At 49.1% G+C, this 11,657-nt stretch overlaps 5 protein-coding genes across 6 annotated transcripts; 3 read left to right on the forward strand and 2 right to left on the reverse strand.

The window, feature by feature from the left end:
* The first annotated feature begins 42 nt into the window (after nt 1-42).
* On the forward strand, nt 43-1,055 carry SPPG_03019 (uncharacterized protein). The gene has a single exon (XM_016751303.1). It carries the CDS (start codon nt 216-218, stop codon nt 930-932), a length of 717 nt encoding a protein of 238 aa, XP_016610600.1. The 5' UTR covers nt 43-215; the 3' UTR covers nt 933-1,055.
* A 47-nt stretch (nt 1,056-1,102) lies between these two features.
* On the reverse strand, nt 1,103-5,823 carry SPPG_03020. Of its 2 annotated transcripts, none has more exons than XM_016751304.1 (12): nt 4,361-5,823; nt 4,040-4,296; nt 3,873-3,979; nt 3,655-3,811; nt 3,487-3,599; nt 2,412-3,423; nt 2,224-2,348; nt 2,104-2,164; nt 1,797-2,037; nt 1,606-1,730; nt 1,407-1,543; nt 1,103-1,343 (listed from the first exon to the last, which is right to left on the reverse strand). In XM_016751304.1, the coding sequence occupies exons 1-12, from the start codon at nt 5,788-5,790 to the stop codon at nt 1,218-1,220; spliced, it is 3,891 nt and encodes a 1,296-aa protein (XP_016610601.1). In that variant the 5' UTR covers nt 5,791-5,823; the 3' UTR covers nt 1,103-1,217. The 2 variants fall into 2 exon arrangements, with proteins under 2 accessions (XP_016610601.1, XP_016610602.1); XM_016751305.1 differs by having other exon boundaries at nt 3,655-3,814.
* A 169-nt stretch (nt 5,824-5,992) lies between these two features.
* On the forward strand, nt 5,993-7,372 carry SPPG_03021 (uncharacterized protein; the record flags this gene model as incomplete). Its single annotated transcript, XM_016751306.1, has 3 exons — nt 5,993-6,409; nt 6,572-6,922; nt 6,986-7,372. The coding sequence occupies 3 exons, from the start codon at nt 5,993-5,995 to the stop codon at nt 7,370-7,372; spliced, it is 1,155 nt and encodes a 384-aa protein (XP_016610603.1).
* A 122-nt stretch (nt 7,373-7,494) lies between these two features.
* On the forward strand, nt 7,495-8,178 carry SPPG_03022 (uncharacterized protein; the record flags this gene model as incomplete). The annotated part of the gene is made up of 1 exon (XM_016751307.1): nt 7,495-8,178. The coding sequence occupies one exon, from the start codon at nt 7,495-7,497 to the stop codon at nt 8,176-8,178; it is 684 nt and encodes a 227-aa protein (XP_016610604.1).
* On the reverse strand, nt 8,176-11,487 carry SPPG_03023 (uncharacterized protein; the record flags this gene model as incomplete). The annotated part of the gene is made up of 14 exons (XM_016751308.1): nt 8,176-8,447; nt 8,502-8,696; nt 8,758-8,829; nt 8,892-9,082; nt 9,144-9,231; nt 9,299-9,767; nt 9,829-9,992; nt 10,054-10,188; nt 10,247-10,326; nt 10,389-10,683; nt 10,756-10,842; nt 10,903-11,039; nt 11,105-11,240; nt 11,317-11,487. 14 exons carry the CDS (start codon nt 11,485-11,487, stop codon nt 8,325-8,327), a joined length of 2,343 nt encoding a protein of 780 aa, XP_016610605.1. The 3' UTR covers nt 8,176-8,324.
* Nucleotides 11,488-11,657: the final 170 nt, after the last annotated feature.

Below are 11,657 nucleotides of genomic sequence, written 5' to 3' on the forward strand. Positions count from 1 at the left end.
TCATGATCGGCCCTAATGCAGACTATTTTAAATGGACGGTGGCTAGATGCAAGCACAGCGATGAGGTCATGCAAAAATGTGATTCAGAGACTTGATATTCTCCGAAAACGCTGGTATCGAGTTGGGTAGAAATCCAGTCCAGCAAAAGGAACATTTGGAACAAAGCTCCGTTTTATATCACCTCAAGCGAACAAGAAGAACTTTTATCCCTAATCATGAGCACAGCGGCTGTCTACATCCCAGACCAACAACCTCCGTCTGTAACGGCCTGGAAAGCAGGAAATGCCACGGCGATTACCGTGAACAACTCGGGTCGGGAGCCTGCAGTCCAAACATGGAGGGACGGTCAGCCCGTCGAGACTACTTTCAACCCGGAGCGAATTCAACCGCAATATCAAGCCCAAGATGAACTTGACCGTCTCAGAAACTATTCTACCCGGCTTAACTTGACAAACTCTGGTGGCTTTAATCCAGACCAATCTAACAAACCACCCAATGTGGCCGCTACGTCTGTTGCTACAAATGAGTCTGCGCAAAACTCTGTGAACCCCAAGAGCACCACATCCCAGCAGGGGTTGGGCTCATCTGAAGAGAAAGGCCATGAACCTCGTGAGGGTGCAACCTACACTGAAGTCAAAGGTGACCCTCAGACTCACACGGTCACACTGAGCACCACTACTTACCGGCCTGCCGGCGGCCATCTCATCGAAGCTGTCGACACTTACACTTATCGTCGTCCGGAAACAACCAACGGAGAGTATGGCAATTTCCCTCGTCGGACGCACTTCGAGCATGAAGTTGATGAGCGGGGGAGTGAAGTCTTTGCTAATGGAGGCAAAATTGTGAAGAATGGAGACAGGGTCGTCCCGCTGGGAGGACCTGGCTCAGCCGAAGAGCGACCTGGGTTGGCGAGGCATGGCAATGCCCTTTGATGACAGATTGTCATCACTGGCGATTAAAATGTAAAGAGAACGACGGGCTGTAAACGGATGAAATGCTTGTAGGCAGCACATATCTTCAACATGCTTTTTGTGCATTAATATCTCCCAAATCATGTAATCTAAAGAGTTTCCAGTTTTTCACTTTCATTCTTGACTGCAACTTTCCAGATAACGCATGTCCTTCGTGGACTACGACAGTCTCTTCATGTAATAAATGAATGTGTGTTTGCTTGTACTTACAACTAATGCTATTCTAAACCTAATACAACAACCCACCTACTCTAATATAGATATCCCATACTGAGCATCAGACAATTTTGGTGGAGGTTCCACATTACGTGGAGCTGGTGGTGGCAGCCCTTCCATGACCCGTCTCTTGAAGTCTTCAGCTGTCTCGGGAGCCTGCATGCGATGTCCAGGTCTTACAATCTGAATAATGATAAGCCTGCAAATGTGTTCACTCACCTGTGTTGGTGCAATGAAGATCTCTGGAATTCCGAGCTGTATCTTTGCCACCAGTGCCTTAAAAGCAGCCTGGACAGATCGCGCGCGCTCAACATGGTTATGAACCATTAGAATGCGGACCATCGCAAGAACGTCAACTGATACATAAACATTGGTCAAATTTCTAATGGTAAGCTAGCAATGACCAGTGAATACGCACCTCTCATATCATTTGAACGATTGATTAGCTTTCTCAAGCAATTCATTAGATACTCATCCTCGAATGCTTTGTCACGGCCTGTAGCTCGTTTCCGCTCGGCCTTTCGCCGAGCCTTAGCCGTACGACTGATGCAGCAGGCAGCTTAGCTTATTATACGGACCGCTGTGGAAGAAGAACATTTAGGAACTTACGCCGTTCGCACTGTCGATCGTGAAGCCAAACTCGTCAAGGCGCTGGCGCCCGTGATGCGGGTTGTAGCCATAGACGTTGTGTCGGAAAACATGTCAATATTATCGAGGCTTGGGTCGTGAGTTCCGGCCTCCGCTGCAGCCAAGTTCCGAGCTTTCTCCTCCCTCCATCGATGTAATCTCTCACGTCTCGTGTCGAATTCGGTGGACATGTCCTTGATGTCCTCCAGCATTTGCGCACAAGCTACAAAGCCATGTGAGCGCTTGTTGCCTGATTGAGAAAAGATATTTAGACAGAAAGCGCAAATACCTTCCAAAGCCTTCGGCTTTATAGCTGTGTCTATTAGCTCAGCATGCCCATACATACAGGCCTACAGGAGCACAGTTCGTGAGCTAGCTACGGGTCAACTAGCAGCTAAAGCAAACTTACTGTCCGGGATGCTTCACTCCACAGGGACCCTTTTACGAGAACGTTTACGGCCTCAAGAGGCTTCTTCGCGTAATCCAATAGGATCCGCGCAGCATCTCGATATTGAAGGCGTCTGATCATTTCCTCTATAATGAAGTTCAGGTTAGGACTACATCTAATGAAAATACAAGCATTGCACCCGAACAGACCAGACATGTCACAAGCCATTCCAGTTATTTCGGCCTCTGGAAGTCCAAGATTCGTGGCAATCGCAAAAGTTTGCTGCCACATTAGTGCTTTCTGATACGCCTGCATCGCTGTAACTTTGGCTCCAGCGATTTCGTACAACAGCCCAGCTTCCTCATAGTCGGAACGTTCCTCCAAGTGATCTGCATATAATCGTAACACCTCCTGGTACCGGGCCTTTTGATCAGAGAAGACGTCCATTGCCACCTTGTAAAGTCCATGCTGCTTGATGTAAGCAAGACAATTATTGTAATACTCATCACCGGCAAGGCTAAGATGGCGCAACGCCGTCTCCCGTTTTCCTAGATGATCATCGATACGGTACCGCTGATAGTTTGTTTCAAGTTTTTGTAGCTCCGAAAGGAACGGAAGATACTCTCGTGGATCTTTTTGTGAATGCTGAGCAACCATGAGCACGAGTGGAAAATCATACATCCCCAGAGCCACATCGTAAAGCTTGTCAACATCCGCAAGAAATATGACGTATTTCAGAGCAGCATCCGCCGCCTCGGGTGACTCTTTGGTCTTTACCAAGAGAATGCGCCTCATCGCCGCTTCCAAATCAGGCGGCGTTTTCTTGACATCAGTTGTCAGTATGGACTGTGTGTACCGCTGCGAATCAACTTCCTCCAGGGCCCGTCGAATAGTCTCACATATGGAATTGACTTTGCCCTCAACCTTGTCCGTCGTCCCGACCTTGGAGATGGCTCCGTAATACATTGTCACTGTTACATCCTCGTCCCTCAAAGTCGAGATAAACAGATTGAGGTATTCTGGATCATCGATCTGCCGCACAAATAATTGAATGTTGCCTTCGAATTGCGCGCGATTATGATCAACCAAAAGGTTCAAGTCGATACGATGCTTCCGGCAGTGAAGGAAGGCTGCTCGGTAATCTTTCTTATCTATTAACCGCCGAACGGTGGCAAGAACCAAAGCTCTAGGATAAACTGTCTCAAGATTGCCTCGCGGCATCTTATATTTTCGAAGTCCGGTCAGTTGAACGAAGCTCGTATCCGAGCAGCTAACGAACATTACCTGTAAGACTAGCGATATGTCTCCTGGTACCGCCGTGACTATTCTTGAACCGCGTTCAACCCGCCGAACGTGCTCGTCAAATGGCGAGGAGGTTGTCTCCGGCAAAGTGAAATCTGACACTGAGTGTGAGATCAGCAGGTTTTGTTACGAGTGGATACTTTCACTTACCATCGAAAGCCACATTTAAAGAAATGAACCTCGCAGTGTGCGTGAAGGTCGTCAATATCAAAAAGTCATCATGGACGAAAAATGATGTACAATCGGGTGAAAGTAGTCGGTCATTTGCATACAGCTTATTGCGATCACTCAAACCTATCAGGATTCTCTGCTAACAGACTCAGGTGAGCCATAGAATCAGGCCCAGATTGTTCTGAGTTTGACATTACCTGTGATTGGCCATCTGATCCACGGAGTTCCGCGGTAGATATCCACGGACACATGGTTGGAACGCCGGGCACAAAATGCAAAAATGGCTGCTCCGCAGCACAATCCACTGAATCGAAGGATGTCATGAATAACGATCGTGCACGCGACGATATTACAAATCACTAACCATATGCTACCCGTCCATCAGCAGCTTCAACTACTGCTATTCCACTGTCCACGTTGCAGTGCAGCCGAACGAATGAGCGGACACCGTTTGTTGCTCGCGCGTCCCTTCTTTCGCAAACTTGCATGGTCGCTTCGTCCAGCGTGAATATCACAACATAATCTTCTCCAACCCTATCATCGTACGCCAAGGCCAAAAGAGTTTTGGCGTCAATCCAAGCAATTTGACGAAAGGTGATCGCAGAATTTTCCTGTGGAAGACTTGACCAAAAAGTTAAGACCAACTCGTTGCTTTGCTGGAAGCAAACGATGCTTAAAGCATTACCTGATATATCCTAAACGCTCAGGTACCTTGACCGGTTTAACAACAGAGCCTCCCTTAAAGAGGTGAACCGTTTTATCGCACAGCAACACTGCGAGGTCATCGCCTGCATTCCCTGGTCCGAAGGTGACATATGCGGCAGGTGCAGGCAATTGTACCTTAACAGCAGACATCGGTGGTGGTACATTCAAATGCTTGAACGGCGTAAGAAGAACGGAGCATCCATCAATGACAGCCACCGTAGCAGGATTTTCTGCTACCCGAGATGTGCTGACAAACTGGTCAGCGCAAAAGTCGGATCGTTGGTATGAGCCGGACCTAGTTGTCAAATGCAATCGAAGAGCCACTTCCGGATCCCATTGCATACCGGAAAATGAGTCATTCTCTGATACCGGTCGCAATTCCTGCTTCAAGTACCAGTAATAGTTATTTGCAGTCCACAATTGAATGACTGATTCGGGCTTCGCAGAAGGAGAACCACTTTGCAGCCAAACACCAAGGACTGTTGAATCCGCATTCCACGCCACCTCTACAACCGTAGCGGTATCATCGCGAAGGGCAAACTCCCCATGTCGAAGTCCGTTCTTTTCAAAAAAGATGATATCATGCCGGTGGGGAAGCCTCTGACTTGCGGCGATCAAGTTCCCCGAGGGTCTCCAGTTCAAGGCATGCTCCAATTGCGATACGCTTTCGCTCGTATATTGCAAAGTACATTCCCTGTCATACATACGTATGACTCTCTTATTGCCGTTTGGTGCCACCGCTGAGCATGCAAAGTAAGCTCCGTCGCCCCTCCATGAAATCCGTGGTCGGAAGTCATCGTCATCCGAAATCAGGTTACTGCCAGTCAGCGCATCGTCCTTACGCAAGGCAGCCTGTTTCCCCTCTGATCCATGAAATTGGGTTTCCTTTTTGCCCCATCCAACGCTTACGTGCTCCTCCTTGCCAGTCCCCTCCACATGAATCGGAATTTCTGTGATAACCTCAAAATCTTTCGTCATCTCCAATATGGTTCCTGCTCCCGTAACTATCACTACAAGCTCATGATCTGGACTCCATTCCATGCATAAAATTCCTGAATCCACAGTTCCCACCACTTCTGGTGGTCTGTCCTCTCCATCCTCTGATGGTATCAACACTAGGTCGCCCCCGTTGAGCGCGACGCACAATGCCTGAAGCTCCGGAACATATTGAAAGCCAACAACTTCCACAGCGGCAGTTGTTCCGAGTGGTTGGTTTGGGAATGTAGCGATTTCAGTTACTTCTTGTGAGACAGAAACTTTGTATACCCAGCTCTGACGTTCCGTTCCTACAGAAGAGTACACGTCCAGAGTTTCAGGATCGACCGCAATATGTGAACGTCCAGTACTGTCCAGCACGTCTTCTGGGTAGAGCACCGCACGGGCCTCGCTGAGAAGACACAGGCTCCGCATGGTTCTTTGGGCCGATCGTCGTCGTCGTCGATCTCCACAAGAAACCAAACAGCATGCTTGAAGCAATAAACCCATATATGGGCATACTGCGCCGCAATATGCGTGTGGCTTGGAACATTACTGGGGAAAGCTGAATTCTTTTTGATGATTTGCAGGCCAAGCCTTTTGTTGGAGCCCGCGTGTTTCTGCCTACGAACGTACAATGGCCAAACCAAAGCAACAGCGAAATAAGCAGCGATCAAAGAAGCATGTGCAGGCACCTGCCGCTTCCACCGACAGCGACTCTCTGGACGTGGACATTGCGGCTTTCATTGAGGAGCAGCAACTGGAGATCGACCCTGACGTTGCGGAGCTTTTGACCGAGGATACAGCCGTATCTAAGAAAAAGGGTGGAAAGAAAAAGGGAAAGAAGAGTGCGGCAGCTGCAGAGGAGGACAGCAAGATCACTGCAGAAGTGGATACGGCCCAAAATGTAGAAGGAGACAGCATGGGTGATGTGGACATGGACGAGGAAGACGAGGCTGAACTCGCTGCGTACCTCGATATGATGAAAGGAAAAAAGGAAGACAAGGACGAAGAAGAGGACGAGCTGGTAGAAAAAGTTTATTCTAATGATACGGTTAGTAATGCGGATGTCGGTTGGGTTACATGCACTGGATGTTGGCAAACGACGAAGATTTGGACGACAAATATGCAAATTCGGGGCTTGTTGGCGGACGTGTATTGGCGCTTCATTGCATTATTTGAACATGGCTCTAATCAATACTTATAATTCAAACAGGTGGCACTACTTTCACGCCTGGACGACATACGACTTGACCAACCTGGTTTCAAAGTGCCATGGATCGAAACGCAGTCAATAACCTCACCCGCCCCGCTTGACCTGGATCCCTCTGACGTTCATGATGATCTGAAACGAGAGCTTGCATTTTACAAGCAAGCCCTTTATGCAGCCACTGAAGGTCGCAAGCGGATACTAGCTGCTGGTGTCCCATTTTCTCGACCAGATGATTTTTTCGCGGAGATGGTCAAGACTGACGAGCATATGGCGAAGGTGCGACAACGATTGTTGGACGAGGCGGCGTCGATTCAGGCGGCAGAGCAGGCACGAAAACAGAGAGACTTGAAGAAGGTATGAAATCATTTAGATGCACGTCATAACAAAGCTGTTACTCATGTCCTTCATCTCTATCAGTTTGGCAAAAAGGTGCAGCAAGAGAAACTTGCAGAGAGGGAGCGAACCAAAAAGGCAGAGTTAGAGAAAGTCAAGGTGGCGCGCAGGAAACATGCTTCGGCCGAAGGGGGGCGGGATGACGGAGACGACGAATTCGATGTTGAGGTGGACAGTGGATCGCGTGGTGGTAAGGGCGGACGAGGGGGCAAGACCGCGGCAGGTGGAAAGCGGAAACGGAAGGACGAAAAGTTTGGATTTGGTGGACCAAAGCGTCACAAAAAGAGCAACACTGCAGATAGTACATCTGACATGAGTGGATTTAGCTTAAAGAAGATGAAGGGTAAACCAGGAGTAAGCAAAAACAGACCTGGCAAGGCGCGACGACAAGCGTCAAGAGGGCGAAAGTAGTCGTCGCTTGTTTTCAATATATTATACTTTGCCAATTGCATGTACTGTGGTGTTGTTGCAGATCACTGACGTAAGCGCGTCGTTGTCATCCTCCCCAGTAGGTGATCTTTCATGCCCAACCAATGGCGGATTCTGCTGCAGAAAACATGCCCTTCCTGCATGACACCGACATTGAAGCTGACCTCAACGAGGGCAACTTGTCCAATAACCCATCGCGTCTTGACCGCTTTCGCCGGCGCCTCAGAAAGCTATTAGAATCCCACTGGGCGCACATTCTCGTATTCGCGCTCGTTCTGATAGATCTCACCTGTGTATTAACAGAAATCATTGTTACCTTCCTCGAGACACCCGAATGCGACGAACAGGGTAAACCACATGTGGGTGGAGGAGAGCCAGTTTGGTTGGAAACCCTCACAGCCATCAGCCTGACCATCCTTTGGGTGTTTGTGGCCGAGCATCTCCTCCGACTGTTTGCTTTTGGGATTTGTTACTATATTAGAAAACCTTTGCATTTATTTGACTTTCTCGTTGTTGTGGGATCACTTGTTGCCGAAATGGTTTTGAAGGGGAAGGCACGAGAGGTGGCTGGGCTCCTTATTGTCCTCAGGTGCTGGCGCCTTGTGAGGATCATAGATGGGGTTGCCGAGGCGGTGAGCTCGAAGAAGGACGAACAAATTGCGGATCTGAGGGAAGAGGTGAAACGCCTAAAGAATGAGGCCGCTCAGCTACGGCAGCGTCTCGGAAGGCTCAATGGGGACGGGTCTCAGAACACACTAGATGGGCACGCAGACACAAGCGGGGAGTAGCGTCAACCTCAAACATTCCGTATGTAGTGTATTTGTTGCATGTACATAAATATGCTGACTATAAAGGTATCTTCTCAAACATAAATGTCACGTATTTACAAATGTATCGCCGGGACAAAGGAAGTTGGTGGCATCCTGACTTCCATTCAGGCGGGGTTGTCCAGTACTCCGGTACCGAATCTCTTTGCAAAGATGGCATATTGGACGAGCATTTCTGTTGAGAGCGTAGGTTTCACAACGTCCAAGGCGGCCATAAAATGCTCCCGGGTCTATCACATGTTAGTGAAATCACGGTGCCGAAAACAGCAATAAAGAGTACCCACCACAAAATCTGCCTCTCTCATCCCTCGCAACGCTTCCATAGCCGCTTCACGGCAGACTGCCTTCAAATCGGCGCCAGTATATCTCTCGGTTAGACTGCCAGATAGATAGTCAAGGTCCACGTCCGTAGCAAGGGCCATCGAACGTGTGTAGATTTGCAGGATTTCGCGCCTCGCTTGACGGTCTGGAGGTAGGACCTACCGGAGAAACCGATGAGCGATCAAAATGATTTTGACTACAAGGTCTCGAACCACTTACGTAAAGAACTCGATCAAATCGACCTGGCCGCATCAGCGCTGCGTCAATCATGTCAGGACGATTGGTGGCCCCCTGCCATCGTGCCGAAGGATGTCACGAGCGAATATCAACTAAATCACAGAACCGTCACATACCACAATGAGTACATCTTTAGCAGACTCAACACCATCCATTTCATTTAGCAATGTGGAAAGCACACGCGCTTGGACTGTGTCCCCTTTGTCTTCGCCGCCTCCTAGTCCCCTCTTGCCGACAATCGCATCCACTTCATCGAAGAAGATGATAGAGGGTGCACCGGATCGAGCCCTTTGGAAGGTTGTACGTACTATCATAGCGTAGTTGCTGTTAGAAACATTGGAAGGCATGATTCAACGACATTTACGCACTTGCTTGCTCCGAGTCGCCAACAAATGGTGAGTACAATGCAGCCCCATTAAGCGAAAGAAAGGTGGCGCCAGATGTTGCAGCGATGACCTCACCACACGAAGCGATGTCAGCCAGTTAGAAAGACAAGGCACGTAGCTAAGATAATGGCAGATACCTTGACCAATGTCGTTTTACTGCATCCTGGAGGACCATAAAGCAGAACACCTCGTGGAGGCTTCAAGCCCAACCTCTTGTACGTCTTCCGATAAAGCAAAGGCCATTCAACCGCTTGCCGTAAGCGAAGTTTAACACTGTCGAGTCCCCCAACATCATCCCATTTCACTCGTTCCACAGACACACCGGCACCTCTCTGTGTCGAAGGGCCACCAATGGACGCGAGAGCTTTCTGGAAGGACGCGAATGGCACAACGTTGAAGCTTGGGTCGTTTGTTGACCGACGCACTGCATCTAACGCTGCCTCCCTGCATAGAGCGCTGAGATCAGCGCCGACATAGCCGTTGGTTGCAGTTGCGAGACGCGAGAGGTCAACGTCATCCGAAAGGGGCATATTACTGGTCAGGGAAGTCAAAATCGCCAGTCGTGCCTGTTCCGTTGGGACGTCAATGGCAACCTCCCGATCAAACCTGCGCACATTACGCAATTGAGCCACTATCCGATGTGCATCGAACACAGCGTTAGAGCTACCTGCCAGGGCGTCGCAACGCTGGATCAATGGCGTTTGGCCGGTTCGTAGCTCCAATCACCACGAGTCGGCCTCTGGACACCATTCCGTCCATCAACGTCAATAGCTGTGCAACTACACGATTCTCATGCGATCGAGCAGAGTCACGGCGTGGTGAGAGTGCGTCCTACAGAACACAATATTATTATGTGCCTCTGCGAATATGTGCCTCTCTAATTGTGCATTACCAGCTCGTCAATGAACAATATGCTTGACGTTCGTCCGTCTTCAGATTTGCTCTGTGCTTCCATGAATTTGGCTCTCAGTCGCTCTTCACTTTCACCCAGATAAGAACCGAATATTTCAGGTCCATGGATAGTGACCTGAGAGACAACGTGGGTTGGACGGGCTCACTGATCGCATTTGCTACCAATAGCTTACCAAGTTTGCTTGGCAAACCCGAGCGATCGTTGTTACCAATAACGTTTTTCCAACGCCGGGAGGACCATGCAACAGCACCCCTACCAGCGCAACTTAAGGTTGTGATGAAGTGGAACGGTCGGCGACGACAGACTAGCCAAACCTTTCGGCGGATCGACACCAAGTTTTTCGATCATATCGGGATATAAAAGGCGATAAGTGACAATTTCATGAAGTCCCCTATATGCTTTTTCAAGACCCGGCAGATTCGGCAAGGGCTTCTGATGCGTCTCAGGAGAAAGTGAAAGTGACTGCATAGAGTCGGTAATGGCGGCTGTTGCATCCTCGTCTCCAAGGTGCACACCACCGTAGATTTCAGCTGGTTTTCCACTGACGAAGCGGAGGTGAGTTGCTTCTGTCACCAACACCAGTGTCTGAGGGGGCTCAACCCTAACAATCTTTGATTCGCTCCGTTTTAGATTTCCACAACCATTACACTTAGGCTTGAGTAACAATATCCATATACAAACCTCTACTCGCAAGCATCTCCCAGCCCCCTCGCCGCCCACGATGCAACCTTCTGAAACAACCAGACCGAGCAGCATTCCTCGTACTGCCTAATAATGGCCAACAAGTCAGAATGTGTTCGTACCAGGTGGAAACTGCTCTAATTGCACCTGTCTCTTTGTGGCATCCGATGCGGAATCATATTTAAAGCCTAGTTCATCCACTTCTAAGCTGCCAGTTTGCACTGACACCTTGAAAGATATCGCCGTTCCAGGAGACAATGGATCAGGAATTTGTTGAATAAGACCTGACATGAGCACATTGGTATCAAACCCAGCACAAATACGGAAAACGAATCACAATTTTGAGTACATGTATCCTCGGGTAGACCAGAAAGAAGCTCGCGTTCGGCAGCTGTGCTCGGTCTTCTCACTGATCTATCGGCTTGAGCGACTAGCCCCTTTGCTAGGCACTGGGTAGCAAATCGCCATGCCCGGCAATAAAGAACCTGAATTAAAGAAACTGGCTATTAGATACAACGTCCCACCGGAACCGACTTATATGGACCAGTACGGCTCCCTAACCTCTGCTTCAGTTACTATCTGAACCCAACCATTGACCAGAATGTTACCGTCCAGACAACTTTCTGGGAGACGACATCGTGCAGTGGAGCGATCGTCGGCAGAACAAGGATAGAGCTTGAGGGCTCCCCTGGAAAGCATCATATCGGTGCATTCATTGTCATGCCTCTGCATCGCTTGGAGCAAGAGATCATCGTCCAGGTTGAGCGGAACCAAGAACGAATAAGCAGACCACGTGATATCCTTGTTGCTATACCAACAACCAAGTTGGTGAATCTTTGATGAAGTTTGGAGCAAAAACTTGTACGAGATCGTAAACATGAGCCCAGTACGTTCAACGCTCT

This window comes from Spizellomyces punctatus, assembly GCF_000182565.1.
Source record: "Spizellomyces punctatus DAOM BR117 chromosome Unknown supercont1.4, whole genome shotgun sequence".
Taxonomy (NCBI): domain Eukaryota; kingdom Fungi; phylum Chytridiomycota; class Chytridiomycetes; order Spizellomycetales; family Spizellomycetaceae; genus Spizellomyces; species Spizellomyces punctatus.

Bases quoted from the DNA above. Each gene is read 5' to 3' on its own strand.
- SPPG_03019 (XM_016751303.1), top strand. From the start codon at position 216: ATGAGCACAGCGGCTGTCTACATCCCAGACCAACAACCTCCGTCTGTA.
- SPPG_03020 (XM_016751305.1), bottom strand. From the start codon at position 5,790: ATGCGGAGCCTGTGTCTTCTCAGCGAGGCCCGTGCGGTGCTCTACCCA. The intron at 2,349-2,411 runs GTCTGTTCGGGT...ACTTCATTATAG, and splicing joins AATGGCTTGTGACATGTCTG to AGGAAATGATCAGACGCCTT. The intron at 2,165-2,223 runs GTAAGTTTGCTT...GTGCTCCTGTAG, and splicing joins GGAGTGAAGCATCCCGGACA to GCCTGTATGTATGGGCATGC.